The sequence below is a fragment of the Anabrus simplex genome, chromosome 4 (genome assembly GCF_040414725.1).
Source record: "Anabrus simplex isolate iqAnaSimp1 chromosome 4, ASM4041472v1, whole genome shotgun sequence".
Lineage (NCBI taxonomy): Eukaryota > Metazoa > Arthropoda > Insecta > Orthoptera > Tettigoniidae > Anabrus > Anabrus simplex.
The window spans coordinates 246160002-246184527 of NC_090268.1; the positions used below are offsets into that span (position 1 = coordinate 246160002).

The window sequence follows — 24526 nt, forward strand, 5'->3', positions numbered from 1 at the left end:
AGAAACATTTAGTGAGGGCCAGCGTTCCAGGATTAAGAGCGCATATTAGGGGACAGCAATTAGTGGAAATGAATGGGAGGTGGGTTAGATTCTGTAACGTGACAAAATTATGGGTATTAGAGGAGAGCCTGAAGAAGGAAGAAGTGATGGGGACGAGAGTAGAAGAAAGGCAGGTAACAGAAAGCAGTGCCGGAGAAGGCGGACACAGTGGTAAGGAAAGAACAAAGGGAAGCAGAGAGTTTAGTGAGCTTAGTACAGCATCAACATCGGAGGAAAGGCAGATAAGAGAGCACAATGCCAAAGTGGACATGCATAGTGAAAAGGAAAAGAGAGTGGATAACAGACAGGGAATAGAAATGGGTAAGGAAGCAGCCAGGGAAGCAGGCAGGGAGGTAAGAAAAGAGACTGGTTTGGAAGACTGTATAAGACACTTGCAGAGTGAATTCGAAGTTCTCATGAGCATTCGGAGGGAGGAAGTTAATAAAAGTATAGCTTTGAGCAAAGGGAGAAGCAGGAGTCTAAAGGATTGTGGGGTAAGAAAGATAAAAGTGATGAGGGCATAGTAACAAGAAGTAAAAAGTTAAGTAATGTTAGTAAGTAAGGTAATAGAGTGATTGTAAAAATTGTGAGATGGTAGGGTTGATGAAGAGTGATTAAGTGGTAGAAATTGTTGCAATTGGATTGGAGGTTTGGTATAGGCTGATGTAAATAGTTGTTTGGAAGAGTGAATACAGAAAGAGGGTTGAGTGACTATAGTTGTTTGTGATTTGGAGGTATGTAAAGAATGATGATAATCAAGGTTAAGGTGGGAGTGATGTAAGAGAGACTGTAAATAATTAAAGATGTTTCGGCTTGTTAATGACTGCTTATGAGTGCTGATACAGTAGTTGTTTGTAACTAACATTAGCAAGTAAGTTAGGTAATGGTGTTGAAGTAGGTTGAAATGAGATGAGTGTGATAATAAGTGGGAAGTTGGTTGGTGAAATATCATAGAGTGATTGTAAATAATATAAGGTGGTAAGGTAAGTTGTAAGAAGTGTAACTGAGGTGGTAAGGTTGGTGAAGAGGGATTAAGTGGTAGAAATGGTTGCGGTTGGAGTGGAGGTTTGGTATAGATTGATATAAAATGAGATTTTAGAGTTGGGTGGGTGGATATAATTGTAAGAGTGATTAAGTTATATAAGTTAATATGAGAGTGAATTGGGGGGATTAAATTAATACGTGATTATGGCTGGTATATGTATGAATGGTAAGATGATTATTGCTGCTTGTATTGTATGTATATTATGAAAGGTGGCTGGTGGATATTGTATTGGCAAAGTACGGTAACAGAGTGATTGTAAAAATTGTGAGATGGTAAGGTTGGTGAAGAGTGATTAAATGGTAGAAATTGTTGCGATTGGATTGGTGGTTTGTTTTAGGGAGATGTAAATAGTTGTCTGGAAGAGTGATTAATGATTAGCAAGTACGGTTATGATAATTACGGAAAGGCGAGAAGGGTTAAGTTGGAAGGTGAGTGGAGTGTATTTAAAATGTGCAATGAATTTAATGTGGAGATTGAAAGAGAATGGAATGAGTGGTGTTAACTGCAATTAGGCTAAGAGCAATTATGTGGTGATATAATTGAATCGATTATTTCAAAAAGCAGTCAAAGTGCCAAAAAAATGAAAAAATGAGTTAATGACAGAATATGTTACTAAGAGGGTATACGCACATTTTGGTGCTGAAACCAGTGAAGAAACGTCCTCCTATAATGGTCAGGCATTACGTTGAATTCCGTATTTAGTTCAGAAACCAGTTAAGTGACAACGCTTGGCTGGTTTCTGCAATGAACTGCTGGTACATTTTGTGATGTGCCGCACCTTTCCGGTTGGTGCTGCTGTTCTGGATCCGGAATTGCCAGCTGTTCAGCTGTTTTTGTTGTCGTTGTTGTGTTTCTGGAATTGCATGTTCGTAGTTTTGTGAACAACTGATTCAAAAAGTGTTTTTGTTTAGTGCAGTGTTTTTATAATCGTAGTGATATGTCTGAAAGTTCAGAAGACGAACCTGTATGTAAAAGAAAACGAGTAGTGGTAGACAAACAAACTCACAAGCGTAATATTATTCGGAATGCAAGTTTAAAAGGAGAAGGTTATATTTCTTACTCAGACAAGGAAGTACCTGGTCTGAGCCCTACATTATTCTTTGTTAATGTTTGTTTTAGGTGTCCATCAATATCAAGAAGATACGTGAACTAAATGCCTTAAAACGTCACCTGATGGAATATGAACACTTTTATGGCAGCATTTTACAATGGGCTACTACAGAGACAGAATGTGCTGTGGAGTTTGTGTATGAGGATTGATTACCTCCTGTCATAATGAGCAGACATTGCTGATTTCATCCCTTTGTATCAGTAATACAGTCTACGCCTATTAAAATATGTTCTTTTTCCACAAATATAGGATTTATGACAAAATCCTTTCAAAATTCAAGAATTATCCCATAAAAATATGTTTCCAACACTCGTTTATTTCAGAAACCAGTTAAGTGGAAATTTTTTCAGATTTTTTAATAGCAAAGTTAATAAGCACAAAATATTTTTCCTTACATAGAAATTATTAAGAGATATAATACTTTCAAGCTAAAATATTAAAACCCCTACCATAACATTTTGTCTGATGCTAGACAGTTTTTTTTATTTTCCCAAAAAAGGCAGACTTGGCGCTTGACTGGTTTCTGAAATAATTGATTCAATTGTAATATGGAGTTTGCAATTTAAATGAGATTGAGTGTGGTTAAGTATATTCAAATGATAAGAGATTGATAAGGAGGTATGTAAAGTATGATTGTAATTGAAGTTAAGGGGAAGAGTGATGAAGTTAAATGTGGAGGGTAATTAAGTTAATACATGGAGTAACTGTAAATAAGGAAAGATGGTCCATTTGTTAAGGGTGAGGTAGTTATAGAGGCAGTGAGATAATGATGTCACAGTGAGTAATGAGAGGTAGCATGAAAGCAGAACAATGGACAACGTAGAAACTTGGGAAAAATATCGGCCACAGACTCAGCAGTTGACGCAACGTGATGACTGGTTCAACAAGTTGTAGTAGGTCATGAGTGAGTATGTAGGTGTGAAATATGCAATGACTTGCTGTGTCAGTCAGGAGAGGAAAGGTAGGGCATTAACCTTGATATGGATGACCATGCGCCAGTTTGCTGGATTGCCGTTATTTTATTTTACTTTAATTTATGCCTTTCTATTATTGTTCATTTCACATTATTATATGTCTATCAGATCGCCGGAAGGGAGTTGACCGTGGGCCATTTGACAGTATGCCGATTATTTTATGATAATTTATTTTGGTTTGTTTGCCTGTGTATTTATTTAGTTAGCGCTATTTGATTGTTTAGGCTTATAGTTTAGTATTTAGATAGAGTATAAGTTGAAAGATGTTAGGCCCCTTAAAACAACAAGCATCATCATCATCATCATCATCATCATCATAAGTTCAAAGAGCTTGTCTAGGTTGGACATTGTTATTTTTCTCCATTAACAGATCAATTAGGTTTGTAGATCTTCAGAAAAATAAAGAAATAAAGAAACATAAAGAAACTCCACTTTCTTCCTCGGTTTGAACAGCTGACAGCTTAGCCTTCTTTGCAACAGCGGAGCGCTGCACTTCGTCCTCAATTTCCATGTTGTCGTCTCATCAGACAAAATACAATCACTATCACCATCATAAATATAAATTTCATCGTCAGACTCCTCGTTAGCCAAAATATTACTTATATATTGTGGAGCAAGCCTGCATTCTCGACATGATCCCGCCCTTACCAGGTGTATTTGTTTACGATCAGGAGAGTATTTGTTTCTTCGTAAACCAAGAATGAAGGAAAAGAAAAATGTGTATTGTCAAGGAATAGTCGTGCATTGCACTCACAGGAAATGACAACAGAAAACAGTTCCCGGGTGTTGTCGTAATTCACAGCACAATCGTGTACCAAGTTAGGTTACGTAACTACAGATGCTGGGAGAGAACATCACCAAAGAACATACGAGCTGTGATAAAACATGGAATAAAGATCGCTGAACATGTCAAACATCCCCCCCAACATTGTTCTAAAGACCCGCCAGTACGATGTCACGAAACAATTTCAAACATTCAACATGAAACATTAATAGACGGCGGTACTGTTCAAGCACAAACTTCGAGAACATAAATAGACGGCAGTACTCCCGTGAGCCACACGCAACACTGCCATAAATAGACGGCAGTACTGCTCATTGGGTTAATGCAAAAATTAGATCAGAAGTTGATCAATGTCTAATAAATCTATATTGTACTGTACTTTCTCCACTTCCTTTTCTACTTTTATCCTCTGTCTTCCCTCTAATATCCTCTTGAAGATCTTTGCTACATATGAAATGATTGTGTTTCCCCTATAGTTGCTACTTTCTTTCTTATCACTCTTCTTGAATACTGGGATTATGAGACCCTTCCTTCAATCTTCTTCCATATCACTCAAAATAATCACTCCAATGTAACCCTACTGGTCCTGCTGCCTTTATCATCACTGTTGCCACCTCATCCAACTTTTCATCTTTTTTACAGCTCCTTCTGAATTTCAAACATTGTTATATCTTCAGTTTGGTTTTCTTCCACCATTTCTTCTTCACGTTCCTCCGCTTCCTACAGTTCTTTAAATCTGATATAAAATAATTTAGCAAAATACTCCTCCCATCGATGGAGAATATCCTCCCTGTGTGTCAAAATGTGTCTTGTATATATCCTTACAAATTTTGTATCTTTTCTTCTGTTTACTTTGCTTTTAACCAATCCAAACAACACTTTCGTACTTCCTTTAACATCCTCAAGCAAGGTTTCTGTGAAGTTTTCACAGGACTTTTGCTTCTCTTCCCGTACAATCTTCTGACATGCTTTTTTTGCTTCATGACACTTTTGCCTACTCTCTATATTTCTTCCTCCTATCCAGCTCCTCCGTGTCTTTTGTTTTTCTTCCACTGCATCCCTTACTTTTTAATTCCACCAGGATGTCCCCTTTTCCCTATTTTTTCCTGATACTCTACCACATGTACAGTACTCATCACGTAAGGCTACACACTAAAAAGCAAATATCGCCGCCCTATTCACTTTTGCTTAATGGCTTATCACTGCTGCCAACTTGACTAGTAACATATTGAAATCATGCTAGATAACCTTCAACAAGCTGGCTTCAATATAAATATTAATAGTGTAGGTTCCCTTACCCAAGTAAATGATCAATCAAGATATAAATAAGTCATTTTTCAAGCTTAATGAGGAATTAAGGAAATTCACACTCTCTCTCTCTCTCTCACCCTCACTTAATTTAATGTTATATTTTTCTGCCTTTATTTTGATATACACATTTTAATTTTTTTTAAATAAATGCTATTTATTCAGGGTGTAGACCTAGAAAGATCTTTTGCCCCTACTTTGCACCATATGTTATGAACCTGCGTGCATTTGGAAATTGCAGAAGTGTAAAGTGTTGAATGTGAGGAAAGGAACATTAAGGACGACACAAACACCCAGTCCCCAGGACAGGAATATTGATCATTTACAATTAAAAACCCCTGACCCGGCCGGGAATCGAACCTGGGGCCGCTGGGTGACAGGCGGACACGTTGCTCCCTACACCGTGAGGCCAGACTGATATACACATTACTATAATCATATTCTTTGGTGTTTGCTTGGTGTAAATAATTCAGCTCCCTTCTTGATATTTGCTATTACTAGTCTGACTTACATGAAACCACACTGTAATAATACACACAAGCAAATATATTACATGTACACTTGCTGTAAGTCAATAAGAATACACTAAGGCTAAGTCTGCAAACCGTACCAAAGTCGTGACTAGACAAGGATAGGTCAGGTTAGGTTATGTTGATAACGAAATTTCCTTCCATTTTAACAGAACTGATCTTTATAGAGGATATAATGTTGCTTTCTCTTTTGGAGAAGTTTTTACATATTTTTTCTTGCTTCTAATACATCCTAACTGCATTCTATACATAAGAATTGGATGAAATAAGACTCTATTATATGTTTGTCATTTAATAACAACTACATTATTAAATGCATTATTTGAACATGCCACAATTCTACTTGCATGGCATTACCCAAACAGATTTATAATCCTACAGAAAAAGGAAATATGCTTTACTTATACCCATAAATGTAACACTAGTGGTTTTCACAAGATGGCTCTTCCGTCCGGCTGAATAGCGCCCACACCAAGAAAATTGACACCGTCCTGAATCAGACAATGCGGATTATCAGTGGTGTCATCAAAACAACCCCACTGCACTGGCTTCCAGAACTTAGCAACATCCTTCTCCCAGATCTACGCTGCAAGAACAATCTCATCGGAGAAGCAGGAAAAAATAGGTCAGTAAATCACTTCCAATTCATCAAGACATCCAAAGAAGCGCTTCAACCCGACTGAAATCCAGACACCCTCCTCTGATGCTGGCTCAAAAACTGATGAAAGAAAATCTCTGTGGACTGCGAAATTGGAATGAAGAATGGACTGCTAAGGCACCCGACGAATGGAGATGGATCTTTGACCCTACGCAGCCCCCACCCGGGTTTCATCTCCCGCGGAGTGTATGGGTCCCACTAAACAGACTGTGTACTGAGCATGGGAGAAGTGGCTCTGCAATGCATTCTTGGGGCCCGCAACCTCTTCAAGCTGTGACTGTGGTGAAGAATTCCAGACAATACGATACAATACCATTAGATACCCACACAGAGCCTTCTGTGGAACTACGGACGACCTCCTGACAGCTTGAACAACAGCTATTTAATGCTGCAACAACTGGACATCATAGTTTAGTTTTCATTTTTCATTTCTTAATTTATGTATTTACTTATATTTCACATCATTTTTGTATTTATGTACTTTTCTTTCTATTGTTCTGTATTGTACATATCTCTCTCAATTTCTTCTTTATGTATTGCCTTGACTTTTTATATTTATTCTATTTTGTAAATTATTTGTTGTTTTCACATGTTACTCAATTTGTGCGCGGCTTAACTTGTACCATAAGCTAAATAATAAAATTATTCACAATATGGCAGTGGCACTACGTAAATCTCGCAAGTAAAAAAAAAAAAAAACAAAAAAAAAAAAAAACCATGCCTATATAGTGTCAACGTGCAAGATTAACGGTAACTGTAAGACATCGTATCTGCAACTAGGGTCCCTAAACTGTATGGTAGGTGACACCGAATCAAACTCAACAGTTAGAAAATAACTATAAATCATTATCTGCAATATTAACAGGGGAAAAAGAGTAAGGTTGTACCCTTAATGTATACGCTTACATGGCAAAGAGTATTTTTCTCCACATTGCACCATTCCTTGTTTGAAATTGCCAGGCTGAGTGGCTCAGATGGTTGAGACGATGGCCCTCTGACCCCAACTTGGCAGGTTCAATCCTGGTTCAATCCTGGTTCAATCTGGTGGCATCTGAAAGTGCTCAAATATGTCAGCCTCATGTCAGTAGATTCAATGGCACAACGACAATCTCTACATCCTCGAACATTGCTGTCTTCAAACAGATAGAATTTCTCCTCATCAAAACCAGTTTCCTCTGAACCGAACCTTGGTTCACTATTACATGTTTTACACTTCACTTGTAATACTCTTCCGGTCTAAGAGAGGGACAGCAAGGCTCTGGTCGATTGCATTATTTTATTTTCCTTGTCCTTTCTTGATTATCATTCTCTGTGGGAGAGTGTTGTGCCCTAACTTTGGAGATGGGGGCTTTCTGCCTTTATTTCCATTCTTTTTTTTTTCATTTCAAAATGTCCTCCTATGAAGGCTGCCACATACTACAAATTCTTGGGCCTATATTTAGGCTGGTAATATTGTAAGTAGTGATATATTTTCCAAGCTTTGATGTTGCCTATATTCTCAAAGACAAATCCGATATGTTTTTAATGAGCTCTGAAACATATTACAGCAAGCTTGTTTAAGCCTGCTCTTTGTTACTGCACAAGAGTACTTTGTGGGTATTTCTTCCTTGTCCTTACCTGATTTCTGTTGAGCTGCTTTATTATCTTATCTACTGGTTTTGATTAATAAACTCTGTGTTTCCCTTTAAATTCCCTTTTCCTTCAGTATTCTAGTACTGTAGATAGTTCCTTCAGGTTGTCATTTGACATCGGGCCCAACTTCAAATGGTTTCCACGTTTGTTCCAGAGGAAATCCAAGGGTCATCAGCATTTTCTTTGACTGCTACCACTCCACATATATATCTCTGCCATATTTTGTTTATTTCTGGTTGATTACTTGGTGGGTATTATCGTTGGGTGAGGGTCTAGGTTACACCTCACATCCATTTCATTTCATTTCAGCCCCTGCTTCTGCCTCCAGTCTCATTAGGAGGCCAGGCCCCAACACTGATTGAGAGGTCATCCTGTCTTGATGAGGGAAAGAAATCCAGATAAACAAAGGAAGAGGGACAACGCAAAATATAAAGATGAATAAAGGTGGTGAAAGACTGGGAACAAAGGACACAAAGAAAGAGAAAAGGGAACTCAATGGGTCAATATAAGTAATGGAAAGAAACAACCAAGTGACAAATCAAGTCATTTATAAAAAAGATAGAAACATGAATAGAAACATGCAGAAGGATAAACACAATGACAGGTCAGTGTGGGAGAGGCTGCAACAGAAACAGAAGACAAGGATAAATGTGAAAACACAAAAGGTGGAGAGGACATAACCACCTTAGTGTTGTTCAGTGTATTAAGGTTACTGACATCAAAATCCTGCCATATCTATTCCAGAGAATTCTGCACAATGTACACCGAATGGATTTTTTTTTTATACAGCCATTGCCATTCATTATTAGAATGAAATTTTTTCCACACAGACCTGCCATTGAGGTATCCTTGCATCATCCTTGATCCTAAAGTTTTATGTTTGCTTGTATCCATCACTTCTTTCTTTCCATTCATATATTCTGCACATTCACTTAAGATATTAAAGTAAAAAATAATACATACTTAATTTTATCTTCATTTGGCCCTGTAATCTGTACAAGACGTTCCTTAGCTCCAGGATTAACTGTAACATATCCAAGAATAATAACAAGTTTGATTAAAGAAACTGCACACTTTTTCCCTACAAGTACATCAGGAAGAAGGAAAACTGATGTGTGTCATGTTGTTAAGCCATTGTGACTAACAAGAAATACTCATCAAAAACTTGCTGAATAGCACCGTTTCCGGTTCAGGAGATGACTGAACATCAAAACTGATGCAGTTGTCCACATTTAATGCCAATATTGAACAAAAAAAATTAAAATTGTAGAGTGCAATAGTCAGAGTCCTCACTCCTTGCCAGTGTCTGGCTGGTGATCTGCAGCAGGAAGTGTACTGGTAAGGGTTGAGCAAAACTGGCAGTAGCAAAGCTGAGCCTTTCATTACATCAACATAGGAATACGTGTGCAATGTATATTATTCAGGACAGGCAAGGATGCGAAACATACAGTATATTAACACAGAGATGCCAACTTTCAAGAAAGGCAATTCATAATGCAGCCGTTATGGCACGGGGAGGGGGGGCGGCCATAATATATATTTTTTTCCCCGAGATCTTACATATCATTGAAAAATCAATGAACAACAGACAATTCAGGCAGATATTCGAAGACTGGCATATAAAGAGTGTATGATTCTTACCTGCTAAAGTAACAGGTGATCTGTGGTACATATCTGAGTGGAGGCTGAAGGATCATTTCTCTTTTTTTTTTTTTAACTGTAGTTGCTCCCTTAGGAGCTTGTAGTTCCTGTTTGCTAAACATACACTGGTGGCATGCTTTTTCTTTAGATATCATGTGCAGCCTCTGCACTAACTGATCACTTAACAGTTCGGAGTTCATATTAGCATGGAATTCAGTCTTGTTCTTCCTCATCATGCGCATCTGAAAAATCGCGGCTACACACACTACAAAACATGTTTGAATGAGATTCTAAGGAACGCAGTAAACAGGGTCATTCTTTCGAGTATTCCTCCGTAAATTTTTTAACTATTTTAGGTTTATTACTCTGTTAACACTGTAGCGACTATACTTGTAGATTCTATGGGCTTCCATTCTTTTGAAATTAACTAGGCCTGTAATATCACTGTGCAACATAATTCTGTTACTTGATGGCATTTCATAGCAGTTTTCTTTATATTTTTCATGTATCAGGATGTAATACAGACAAGTGTAAGAAGAGCCCACATGTGACTGACTGACATTTACAATACAATTCAGCAAGAAAATGTCTACATAAACGTTGTGGTGAGTGTAAACTGAAATTCTAATAACATTGTCACAGGTGAACTATGTAGTGGAAGTAGAAAATGTTTATTGAAGACTTTACTTGTAAAGTGTGGTAATATGATTTATTTGTAAAGTCCTAACCTGTACCAGGGTACACTGCAATGGGCTTTGAAAGGCTCGAACAAACGAAGCCCGTGACATCATCGCACGAGCCGGTCTGGGCCAGCGCTCTGTCATTCGTACGTGGTGAGCCAAGGACAGCGCTGTGGTAGGTCTATGGGCCTACTGCTTCAATGTGTACAGTGTACTGCGTGTCACCGGAGTGCGTTGCAATACGGTCGAGTGGAGCCGATCAAATTTTTGCTGTGGTTTTCAGTTTGACTTCTCCGTCTATCCTGTTATCAGAAACGAATGTGGACTGTAATTCCAAAAGAAAAGAAACCCTGGCAAAAAATCATGAAGTAAAAAAAAAAAGCAACAAATGAACTAAAAACGGCACAATACAAAACTTCTGAACCGGATCCTAAACTTAAAAGTCGTATTTGGTTGGTATTCAAGCCTGCAGTTGACGGTGATGGGAAAAACGTTAATTTTGTGTGCTGTACGATCTGCGGTGAACTTTATGTACACACTAGCAGTTATAATACCAATATAATGGTCCGTTATTGGACATTGGTATTATAAATTTACTCATTCGGGACAAATATTTTAGGTTCCCTATGGGAATCAACATCTACAACACTAGCAGTTACTCGCGGCTTCTCGCGTGGATTTTGTAATTTGATAAAAGTAATCGTTCCTCGGTACTGTACTAACACATTATCTGAAAATCCCTGAAGTATAAAACCTCACTGAAAAATTGAGTTTCATTTACCCCAGAAACTCTTTGTAAACAAAGTTTGTCGTATTGCCTTTTGGGGCTGAGATGACCATGCGACAAAGAACTGTACACGTGAGAATGTCTTCTCTCAAGTAAAAAAAAAAACACGTTTCTTTATTTTTAAAGGAGATTACAAATACGTATTTCCACATCTGTAACATCTTCAGGTTTTGAGATATAAGTATCCGCATAAAAAGAATTCAACCCCTTTATCAGCCCTTCCTCCACCCCCTCCTACGTGAATTTTCCAAAACAAAAAAGAGAGACATGTCTCTTTATTTTTAAAAGAGATTATTAATACCACTTCACATCTGTAACATGTTAATTTTTGGAGATATATTGTAGATATGCTCAGGGATTATGTATACAAATTTTGGTTGGCAGCTATGCCCAAACGTACACACATAATCGCGCTGCAGTAGAACCCTGGAGCTGGCGTTGCCATGGTTACGGCAGTTCATTTCCTTATCCGAGTCCGAGAGCAGGGGTAGTGTGGTACCAATATCTCCATAACGGTCGGTTTCAGGGCCGTACAACATAGTTTTCGGGCCCATAGGGCTTACCGAGATTTGTTCTTTGGGTCAAGGGGCTTAAAATGAGCTTAGTGTTGTCCTTGCACGACAAATTCGATATTTCGCCTATATCAGCCTATTATTTTTATGCCTTCCCTGTCTCCCCCATCTCGAATTGTTTTGAAAATAAAATACAGCCCATGTCCCTCAGGGATAATGTATATTTACATTAGTAAAAGGATTTTTAGAATCGGTCCAGTAGTTTCTGAGATTACCCTCCAGATATACACAAACTAACAAAATTCGCGCTCTCTCTTTATTATATTAGTGTAGATTAAAGGAGTCAGACTGATCTTATCTTTTTTATGATTAGATAAAAAAACTCACGATGAACGAGGTGTGCTTGAATGACGAACATTCTAATGTTTCCGTGTCCGGCTCCATGGATAAATGGTTAGCGTGCTGGCCTTTGGTCACAGGGGTCCCGGGTTCGATTCCCGGCAGGGTCGGGAATTTTAACCTTAATTGGTTAATTTCGCTGGCACGGGTGCATGTGTCGTCTTCATCATCATTTCATCCTCATCATGACGTGCAGGTCGCCTACAGGAGTCAACTCAAAAGATCTGCATCTGGCGAGCCGAACATGTCCTCGGACACTCCCAGCACTAAAAGTCATACGCCATTTCATCAGACTCCATGACTATGCCATAACCTGCCAAAGTAATGAAATTTTCTTCGTGGACTGACGTTCATGATGCTCCTATTCCAACAGATGAGCTGGAAAGATATTTGAAGCAAAATTGTGGAATGCAAGAAGATACATATAGCATCCTATTGGAGAACAAATGGACAAAACTATCCAAAATTTCACCAGATCGCTAAGAAAGTAATATGTATGCAAGCATCATGTTCAGCTTCAGAGATAAATTGCAGTTCAGCAGGCTTCATTATCAACGCACGACAATGCTGATGCTCTTCTTTTCATTCACAGTAATTTCATTCCGCCACATTAACAATAACCAATAAAGTACTCACACTAAGGAAAAGCTATGTTCAGGATTGTTTTTGTTGTTGGCAAATTGCACGTCATTTCTGTTATATTTTATTTTGAGGTAAACGCAAATGAAGTCCTATGAAAATGCTTCGTGTTATTTAGATTCATTTTCAGTTAACTTGATGTCAATTGCAAACGAATATTAGTTTATAATAAAGTTTCTGTTTGTTTTCAATTATTATTATTATTATTATTATTATTATTATTATTACTATTACTATACATAAAATTATTATAGTGCAGGAGAAATATCTACCGTTTAATTTCACAATGCGATTAGCCTACTTTGCAATATGTTAGTAGCGTACGGAATTCGTAGAGTGAATGATCCGAATAGTAGTGTGACGTGAACATTTCGTTGTGCACAGCGCACATGTTATTTTGGAGAACTATTCAAGGTTATTCCACGGAGCCCGCCCAGTACGGTGGACTGCGGTAGGCCGTATGAGCCCAGTGCTGTGGGCCAGTACGCTGCCGCGTCAGAAAGAGAAAGGCACTGCACGGGCTGGGCTGCCGGAACCTGTGGGTTCGAAGTGCTGCGCGGTGGGTCTGGCTGCAGGAGTCTGACCTGTACTGTGTAATATTTGTAACATATGGTATGTGTAAATAGTAGATTTCAGTTCTGTATTTAACGGAAGTATCCAGAAAGTTACATGAATTTTTGAACAGGGTGTGTTGCCTTTTGTTGGTTATGTGTTCTAGAAGGCATTTTTCTAACTATTCTGGAAATGGAAGATTCGCGAACATGCGTATTCGAGAAGTTTAGTTAAAGTTTGCGACTGAAAGTAGGAATTGTGATTCGTGAAACTAGGTGGGGATGGGCGGACTCATGCATTCTGATTGGCTACTCCAAGGCCAGGGTTTACCTATATATAGAGAGCGAAGCTGCGTTCGTGATAATTTGGTCTGTTTTATCTGTCTTGGTCTGTCTGAAGTTTTACGCCGTGTGCGACGCCTCGCTTCCAGGATGGGCCACTTTCGGGTAAGCACTCTTGAATTCCGTTCCGGCTAAAATTTCCGTAATGTTCAGTTGCTATTTCGATAGGAGTCTGCCCTAGCCTAACCTAGATTCGCCAAATTAATTATTTATGACGCCTTAGCTTTTCAGCTGGGCTTGCCTGTTTGTTTTCAAGGCATTCCCATTTCTTATTTCACTAAATATGTAGATTGTAATTTAATATATTTACCTTGGGGTTTGCCTCTGGTAGTTCAGTGTCACTTGATGGAAGCTAGAGTTTAGGAGAGTACGTTCACTTCACTGTAAATTGTAATTGCTTTTTACGTTGCTTTTAACCTACTAAATTGCATTGTACAACTGGATTTGTAACTAGATATATAGTTGGTTTGAAGTTTGAAACTTGTAGTGAAGCCATTATCAAAGAACCTCTAAGATATGTGTATCACGGAGCTTATAGTTCGTAAGTTGTAAGTTGGTGGATTTTGTTTCGGAATGTATTTGTAAAATTTCACTTGTAAATAATATTTTTCAAATTCAACGATCAGAGCGAATTATTTCGGAAACCGCAACATAAGCCATGTCCATGCCCTCAGTAGGTTGTAGTTCCTTCCACCTTCCTGGTTTATTGTCCACTAGTTGGCTTTACTGATATTTACGTATTATGTTGTTGTGTTTAGTGTTTAGTGTTATTGTGTTTAGTGCTTTGTTTTTGTGTAACCACTGTAATAAAGGTTACATTTGGTAGCAGAAGCAGAGGCAAGCGCTGGGTTGCGGACGACGAAAGGTGAACCGTGATCATACCTAACCTAAAACTCCGTAAAATTTGTGATTCGTGTATCGCTTGAAATCTTGTTTCTATCTGTCAGGATGGCTCGCGCTGTTCCTAATCCTTTCCATTTGAGAAAAGCAGAACTCGTTTATGAACTTCGTATCCAAAAAATGAATTCAACATGCAATGTCAGAGATGACACTAGCCTGTTGAAACAATCGCTTAACCTACCTATAACCATACCTGAGTTAACTACAGACGAGTTGCATGAGTCTTTGGCCGTGATTAAAGATAGGTTACCTGAATTTAACGCCATTCTTTTGTCCTTTGGCTCTTATAAGCCCTCGCATGGCCAATTAGCGCGGGTTAAGGGGCAGTTATTACATTATCTCGACAGAATTAAGGATTTGTTTTCTCTCAAATTGCCGGAAGTCGAACGGCAGAAATGTCAAGCCTTACTACAACAGTTTACCAGCATTTTCAACAGAATCGGTGGTTTGCTTGAAGGCAGTAAGTTAAATACACAGTTTCTGAAATTCAAGTGTCTATCCCATCTGAAATGAATGAAAGTGTTAATTCTGGTGATGCATCTGTTGCTGCTCAAGTGTGCATTCTGACATCTAGTGCTGGTACTAGGCCTATTCAGGAGTCTGAGGTGACTAATGCTGCCCTGGGATCTTCTGTTTCATTGTCTGGAACTAGGACTCCTGTAAGCAATTCTAATGATCTATCTCCTTTGCATGTTGGAACCCATACACGTTTTCCTGTGCTACCTGCTAATTCTGTTGTGCCCTCTATTGTTAATCAGCCCATTTCTGATGCAATGGTTCAAAACCACTCCCCTGTCTTAGCGCCACCGGTATCAAGTTGCATAACCTCTACACTACCAGTTAATGCCCAAATGGTTTCTCAGATTAGTGAGAACCTTTCTCAAATGAGGTTGTCTGCGCCCGTAATGTTGCCGGCTAACATTAGTCCTAACCTAACCTAACCTGTACTCCGTCCTTTTCACAAGGGCACTCAAAAGGAAAAGGATCAGCAGAGTCCATCTCTCCCATGTGAAGGTACCTTAAGTCTGGTAGGGAAGGGTAAATACCATTGTTGGTGACCATGTAAATCTAGTTGTAAGCTATTTGTAAAAAGTTTAGTTATAAGATAATGATAAGTTTATTGTAAGGCGTTTATAAGGTTTCAATTATAAGGTAATAATAAGTTTTGTTGTTAGTTTAAGTAATTGTGTAGGCAAATACTTTAGCTATCCTCTACTGTAATGGATTTAGTATTATAAGTTAGGCAGGTTTTAATTAGGGTCACTCATTGGGATTTACTCCCCTTACTTTCAGGTTTAGGGTAAACTCCTATAGGTTCCTTTCACCCCCACCATAATCTTGTCAAATGAATTATAGATAGCAGTGCTTACCCCGGGGCTAGTGCCCTAATATCCCTGGTGTGCGAGGGAGAGTCCCTACTGCATACTCATTAAGCCACCCATTGGGTGACTCTACGCAAGATCTTTGAGCCCAGCAGCATACTTTTACCTCAAGTATTCCCCGTCTGCTGCAGTTTGTTTATGGTGCAGTGGCTGCATGACCAGCTTCTTCTGACGGCAACCTGAAGTGTCAAGTTGGGAGGCGCAATCTGTACCTTGGGCGCTACCATCCCGCACCACGATCCTGTGGCAAACATCCTAATGGTGGCAGTCTGACTGGACGGTATCTCACCCATCTGCTTATCTGGTGCTAGAAGCCAATGGACTGCAATTACGTAGCTACCTGGGTTGGACTGAAATTGAATGGAGGCTGGCGGTAAACGGCCGTGTCGGCAGCCACATATCAGCGAGATAACCTGTGGCCTAGCTGTGCTGTGACTGGTGTGGAAAAGTGGTGCAAAGTACTTAGTCTGTAATCTTGCCCATAAGGAGGCTTTGAACGCTGTTTAGCAACAAAGTGAGAAGTTCCTGGCTGACTAACATTTGGCAGAAGGAATGTATGTACATCCTTTGGTGGACAGTCTAGAAATTGTCTAAATAATTGTAAAAGGTTCAGAAGGCATTTTGAAGTGTAGTGTGACTATCCATGTGGATTTTGTTATATTTATTGAATAGGTGGATTTATAAACGCCTTTTTTATTTTTGAAAATTATTGGCGAATTGTGAAATCTTGGCTACTAAAAGGGCCTGTGGTGTGCTGACAGTTTGTTTTGTTTGTTATCAGAAAGTCTACTTCAAGAAATCATGTATGTTAGAGTAATGTATCTTTACTATCTGTACTGTGTGAGAACGTTTTATTGCTTTCTCCTCAGTGAAACTATGTTAATGGTCGAGCGTGGCTCAACTTTCGGGGGGGAGGAAGATGTCACAGGTGAACAATGTAGTGGAAGTGGAAAATGTTTATTGAAGACTTTATTTGTAAAGTGTGGTAATATGTTTTATTTGTAATGACCTAACCTGTACTGTGTAATATTTGTAACATATGGTATGTGTAAATAGTAGATTTCAGTTCTGTATTTAACGGAAGTATCCAGAAAGTTACATGAATTTTTGAACAGGGTGTGTTGCCTTTTGTTGGTTATGTGTTCTAGAAGGCATTCTTCTAACTATTCTGGAAATGGAAGATTCGTGAACGTGCGTATTCGAGAAGTTTAGTTAAAGTTCGTGACTGAAAGTAGGAATTGTGATTGGTGAAACTAGTGGGGATGGGCGGACTCATGCATTCTGATTGGCTACTCCAAGGCCAGGGTTTACCTATATATAGAGAGCGAAGCTGCGTTCGTGATAATTTGATCTGTTTTATCTGTCTTGGTTTGTCTGAAGTTTTACGCCGTGTGCGACGCCTTGCTTCCGGGATGGGCCACTTTCGGGTAAGCACTCTTGAATTCCGTTCCGCCTAAAATTTCCGTAATGTTCAATTGCTATTTCGTATAGGAGTCTGCCCTAGCCTAACCTTGATTCGCTAAATTAATTATTTATGTCGCCTTAGCTTTTCAGCTGAGCTTGCCTGTTTGTTTTTGAGTCATTCCCATTTCTTATTTCACTAAATATGTAGATTGTAATTTAATATATTTACCTTGGGGTTTGCCTCTGGTAGTTCAGTGTCACTTGATATACGCTAGAGTTTAGGAGAGTACGTTCACTTCACTGTAAATTGTAATTGCTTTTTACGTTGCTTTTAACCTACTAAATTGCATTGTACAACTGGATTTGTAACTAGATGTATAGTTGGTTTGAAGTTTGAAACTTGTAGTGAAGCCATTATCAAAGAACCTCTAAGATATGTGTATCACGGAGCTTATAGTTCGTAAGTTGTAAGTTGGTGGATTTTGTTTTGGAATGATTTGTAAAATTTCACTTGTAAATAATATTTTTCAAATTCAAGGATCACAGCGAATTATTTCGGAAACCGCAACATAAGCCATGTCCATGCCCTCAGTAGGTCGTAGTTCCTTCCACCTTCCTGGTTTATTGTCCACTAGTTGGCCTTACTGATATTTACGTATTATGTTGTTGGCGGAGATCCGCGTAGTCCAGCTGATGTTTCGCTGAGTGTGTAGTGTTTTCTGACATGATGTAGTTGCTCTTACTCCCCCCCTTATCGTGTTTAGTGCTTTGTTTTTGTGTAACCACTGTAGTAAAGGTTAAAAACATGATAGGATAAATAAACACTGGACTATTACAGTGATACATAAAACATGGCTTAAACATAAATATTATACTAAATACTTGGTTCTAAAGTTTCCGTGACTGACTCACATAAATGTCAACTTTCTATTCACCCGAACATGTTTCCTTGTATATTTCTCTGAAAGTTTTTGTTCTTCAAAATATTGTTTGGACAGGAAGGCTTAACGTGCTCCTTCATAAAAGGAACATATCTGAAAGTCAATTTATAAGGACATTATATGTAAAAATGTGGTGTAACTGACTGACCTCACTATGTGACCGACTGACATCTCTGAAATTATACATTTCATACTGAGTTAGTTTACCCTCATACCATTTTTGCAGGCATTGGTTTATTGCAAAAAATAGTATCGAAACACTGTCGATAATATAAATGCAGTTTTCACATTTCAAATAACAAAAATGAAAATATCGTGAATGAGTAACATACAAAGTTTTTAATGTCAACACATAAGTAGCTGACTAGTAGTAAGCTGACACCGACTGCCAGATGATCATAATGGCATGTTTTATTTGTAGTTTGTAATTTACGTCATAACCTTCTTCAATATCTGTGCATGTGGATGTGGTTTTACTGCTCCAGGCATGTCTGACACATTGCTGCCAGGAATGTTGCCTAGTGCAATCTTTCAACGTATCACTCATCACTTTATTGCCCGACAGTTTTTGTTTTAATTGCAAAACTTGTGAATCCTCACCGATTGTTCACATGAAAGATGTGCATATTCTAAAACATATCCGACAAAGAAGTAGCGTTACAAAAATGTTGCAATGTTTGGGTTGGGAAGAATTGAGAGAAAGAAGAAGAGCTGCTCGACTAAGTGGTATGTTCTGAGCTGTCAGCGGAGAGATGGCGTGGAATGACATTAGTAGACAAATAAGTTTGAATGGCGTTTATAAAAGTAGGAAAGATCACAATATGAAGATAAAGTTGGAATTCAAGAGGACAAACTGGGGCAAATATTCATTTATGGAAAGGGGAGTTAGGGATTGGAATAACTTAGCAAGGGAGACGTTCAATAAATTTCCAATTTCTTTGAAATCATTTAGGAAAAGGCTAGGAAAGCAACAGATAGGGAATCGGCCACCTGGGCGACTGCCCTAAATGCAGATCAGTATTGATTGATTGACAAACATCGACTGCACATTTGTCATATGTCCTAATGACTTCTTCTGAACTTCGCCGTTACCCTCTCTTCTAAACCAAGCAACTGCAGTAAACACGGAGACCTGTTTATTTACAATGAGCTGCCTGAATCTCATTATGCTCCTTGCATGTGTAAATTTTCAGATAAGTCAATCTGGATGATAGCTTCTTTTGTTTTCAACTTTTTCCCAAGTACACTTAAAAGGCTCAGATTGCTGTCATTTAACATAAACATGGCTTACAAGATGTGGAAGACAGGTGTTCAGTGAATCAATGCTATCAATTACTCTTCTTCTCCTTCAATTTCAGCTTGTCTGCTTGAAAATGACCAGGTGTGGACATTTTTCACACCTTGACTGCATGTATTCACATGAGTTCTGATCACAAACCACCCGAGATAAAAACTCCCTAAGTTCAGTCTGTACAGATACTCATTTCCTATAGAGTGCCTTCAAAAGAAATTTCATATTTTCATCGTAAATGCACAATGCATATGGATTCATTATGCGCGATGCCATGATGAAGATACACATGAGGTGGAAGCAATTCAGCAAACTTTCAGAAACTGCCTGGTAAATTTTCATAGTAGTATGTAAATAAAGCATGCATTTCCTTTAATGTTAGCATTCTTTGACCTCATATCTAACACTGATCTTAAAATCGTTTCTTCCCAGAGATTGTATCATCACTATAAAACTTAATGACAGCTGCTTTATCATCATCCAGCTACTTTTCAGGTACACATTTTCTTGCCTTACTTATCTCTAAATCCTCTTTTTCTGCCAAATGCATAACAAGTTCTCTTCTTTTTTTCGTGGTGAAGAGGACAATGCTTCCACTACACGTTTTCTGCACTTACCATAATGCTGTGACAGGCATGACAATATTGGTATGATTGTCAACTCTTGTCAATTTAACCCTTCCTGTCTCCTTTTTTTTTTTCTTTCTTTAACTGCACCGACACAGATAGATCTTATGGCGACGATAGGGTAGGAAATGGCTAGGAGTGGGAAAGAAACGGCTGTGACCTTAATTATGGTACAGCACCAGCATTTGCCTGGTGTGAAAATGGGAGACCATGGAAGACCATCTTCAAAGCTGCTGACAGTGGGGTTTGAACCCACTATCTCCCAAATGCAAGTTCACAAATGTACGGCCCTAACCGCATGGCCAACTCACTCAGTTCCCTTTTCCGTTGAGGTTATTTAGGTATTCTCTTTTGTAATTTTAATCTTTCTATTCCTCGTTTAGACCTTTCTTTTGTTTTTTGCAATCTTTAAATTTTCTTGTCATTCTTTATTCTGACCTTTCTCCTTCAGACGTTGCTTGTATTCTAGTTGTCTTTTGCTGGCTATTTCCCCATATTACTGTTTCACTAGGACAGTTCACTTGTAACTTCACCATGTCTGCAAAGCAACTGACTGGACTGTGAGGAGGTGTGCATAGCATTGTGCGCGCAATGTCAGTTAGTCACGGTGCCATAGCGGGAAACAAATTCACTGTAGAAGAATAGTTCCAAATATTTTTTTGTTGATGTCGCTGAAGGGACATAGGATCCCAAAGGAAATTTTATTCCATCGATTATTGTGCTCTGTAGACATCTTTTCCTGATTGACCACAATCTGCCCTAAACAAACAATGTCCTTTCAAACTACTTAGAGAATTAGGAAAATTATACTTTATACCAATATACATACAGAAAAGATCACATTTTGACATACAAAAAGGTGAGGTTAAAGAAAACAAAATTAATTGTAACTATCAATGTATGGAAAATGCACACAATGTACTCAGTGTCACAAGATTTGAAGTAGGATATGGGTTTTTGCAAAATGGTTTTCGGATGCTTCCTTCTGTAATAAGAGATTTTAAACTATATATAAAAATAATTCTTGAACAAGAAAAAAATTAATATAAATTTGGCAATTTTAGCCTGGGTGTGACATTATTGTGGAATAATTTAGAACGTAAGGTATCATTTACGTTTGTAATAGTAAAATGACATAAAAAACGTGAAACAAAACAAAAGAGTCAAAATAGTTCATGCAGAAGACAATGCAGATGACTGATAGTAAAACAGATGTACTGTGAGATACTAATGGCGTGTGTGAATAATTTTGAGGAAGTCTAAATCGTAACATTCTGAATATATGAGAGTGAATAAAAAACTAAGTTACAATAGCTCGCCGAGAGAGCACGCTGTGTCTCGTGACCATGGCCAATGCCGAGCAAGCTACAGTAACTGTTGACATGTCTGATAGGAAGGTTGATGTGGTATCCTGTTGTGTTGCCTGTGCAGAACGGGCTAGGCTCCATGGCGTGTCAACTGGATGTTCACTCCATACTGGAGGTGCATGCAACGATCAGATTTCTATGGGCTAAACAGCTCAATTGCACAGACATTCATCATGAAATCACTGCTGTATACGGTGAGCGAGCAATTTCTCGCCCAGTTATTGTAAAGTGGTGTAAGCATTTGACACTGGACGCACGGATCTCACGGACGAATATTGCGAAGGCAGGCCTGCAACGTCCAGTACTGTTGCAAATGTTGACCGTGTGGATGGGATCATTAGAAAGAATGGACACATAACCACAGGAAATTGCCAGCATGCTGAACATTTCGTATGCCAGTATGTTCTCCATTGTTCACCATCACCTTGGATTTAGTAAACTGTGTCAAAGATGGGTCCCACATCTGCTCACCAATGTTCACAAGGGAAGTCAATCATCACTAGCATTTTTGTAAAGGTACTCTGTGTTGGGCAACGAGTTTCTAAGGCGAATCATCACAGGGGATGAAACGTGTGTCCACCACTTCAACCCCGAAACAAAGAGAACATCGATGGAATGGGTACACACCACACCACCACCACAAAAGAAGGCCAAGGTCCAACCTTCAGCTGGAAAGGTAATGTGACAGTGTTCTTTGACATGAGGGTGTGGTGTATGTGGAATTTATGCCGAAAGGCATGACAATCAACTAGGCTTCGTATTGTCAAACGATGAACCAGTTGCGTAAGGCAATTAAAGAAAAGCAGGTGGAGGTGAAGGGAATTGAGCACTGGTGTGATTTTGTTGCGCAATAACGCAACACTCACACGGCCTGCCAAATGTCCGAACTGCTGCAGAGATTCAAGTGGGAGGTATGGCAACATCCTCCATACAGTCCAGATTTGGCATCATGCGATTATCATGTGTTTGATAAGCTGAACAAGGATCTCGGTGGACGACGATTCCAAAATGATGAGGAGATGAAAGCAGCTATCTCGAGGTGGTTACATAGCACTGGAGGTGATATCTACGCATCCGGAAATGAAAAGTTGGTTTATCGTTCCGAGAAATGTTTACATTCTCTTGAGGACTATGTGGAAAAATGAACTTACATTGTATGTTGTCATAGTCATATTGCCTATGTGCAGGTGGTTTCATAAATGGCCATAACTTGGAAGTGTAACTTACTTTTTGATTCACCCTCATAATTTTTCAGAGTTTAGGTGTAAGCTCTGTAACAAAAATGTTGATGACACCTTGTAAAGTAGTCGCAGGTAGCATAAATTACGAAGGTAATCCCAAAAACTTTGGTCTCCTATTTTTTCATAAATACATAGACCTGTTTATTTCTACAATGGTTTATATAATTTACAGCTTGAACATTTAGCTATTTTTCTACATAATCACCATTTTGGCTGATGCATTTTTGTAGATGCTGTGACAGTTTTTCTTTGCCTGTGTCATACCAGCTCGCCGCCATGCTGTTCAAGAAGTTGTGAGCAACGCTTCAGGAAACCTCAGGAACCAAAGTGCAGAGATCATCCAGGGTGAACTGCCAATTTTCACACATGATTTGCTCAACCTTCACGGCTGTCTCAACGGAAATTGACGGTCTCCTGCTCCTTTGTTCGTTCATCGTTTATTTCAGTCCGACCGGCTGCAAACTCTCTACACCAATTACGAACACTGTTGACATCCATGCACAACTCACCATACACTTCCATCAATTGACGATGGATTTCAATCAGTTCAGTACCTTGTGCGTTCAAAAACCTAATAACTGGGTGCACTTCGCACTTGGCGGTAACATCCAACAGGAGCTCCATTCTCAATGGCTGCCAAGCCAAGACTGAGTGCCTCAGCGCAGCGTGCGCATGTTTACATGCGAGCACGGGAAACTCTCTTCACAATATCGTGACCAACAGCCACATGAACAGAGTTCTGCATTTTTTTTAAAAAATGGAGACCTTATTTTTGGGATTACTCCCGTAGTTATTGTCTACCTTGTATCACTTTTATAATTTGTATTTAATATTGTGAGAGCAACAAAGAGGTTGAAATTCCATCATCACAATTAATGGCCAAGACCTAGTGAAAACTAACTGCAATGTGATGGTGGTGGCATTGGTCTGGAAGTGCGGGTTTGAGTGAATGCAGCATGGTTTAGATCAGGGCCTCTCAGGGTGCATGCGCGTGGTGCATGCACTGTGAACGGTGCAAAAGACGACTTGGCTTGGTTGACCAGAGTGCAGACCCCCCACTCCTCGATTTGGAGCAATAGTGCTTACTCTCTCTTCCCTCGTGCCTGTCTCGCTCGCTCCGCCTGTCTCCCTCTGCCCCACTTGCGCCGTAGTGCTACAAATCCGGGCTGACTTGAGCCGAGTATAGGCGAGTTGAGCCGAGCTTAGCCGAGTAGCAGAGAGACGAAGCGTTGACCCGAGCTATGCCGAGCGGCAGCGATTCACAGTGCACGGAGCTCTTGCACCTCTATCTGCACGCGTGAGATTTTAGACGTTTGAGAGGCCCTGGTTTAGATGGTGGGAAGTCACAGGAGTGTTGTGTGATAGGCATATGCCAATCCACCTCAAATCAAATGTGTACAGCACTGTAGTTAATCCAATCGCATTGTATGAGGCCAAGAGCTGACCAGTCACCAAAAGCGCCGAGCAATAAGCGTGTGCTGCTGCACCTCAAATCAATCACACCATCAAAATGTTCGTGTTACGTTGGTGTCTTGTAATAGCATGGTTTATTCACGATACCTATATCTAAAAAAGACCTGAATAGCAAACTCAACACTATAAGAGCAATCGCCAAATTTAACGGTTACAACAGATCATTTATAGAACAGATAATCAATAAATTTCGACACCGGCCTAAGACTACTCTCACAAAAGAAAAACCTAAAACTACCATTTCATCTACTTTACATTCAACGACGATG

At 39.2% G+C, this 24526-nt stretch overlaps 1 protein-coding gene across 4 annotated transcripts in view; it reads right to left on the reverse strand.

Annotated features, from left to right (window-relative positions):
• mxt (Eukaryotic translation initiation factor mextil) overlaps positions 1-24526 on the reverse strand; it is a 425214-nt gene that overhangs the window by 214547 nt on the left and 186141 nt on the right. For all 4 annotated transcript variants that reach the window (XM_067145489.2, XM_067145488.2, XM_067145487.2 and 1 more), the window contains one exon: positions 9045-9105. In XM_067145489.2, the coding sequence (XP_067001590.1) occupies positions 9045-9105 (61 nt within the window). The remainder of the gene's footprint in view (positions 1-9044; positions 9106-24526) is intronic.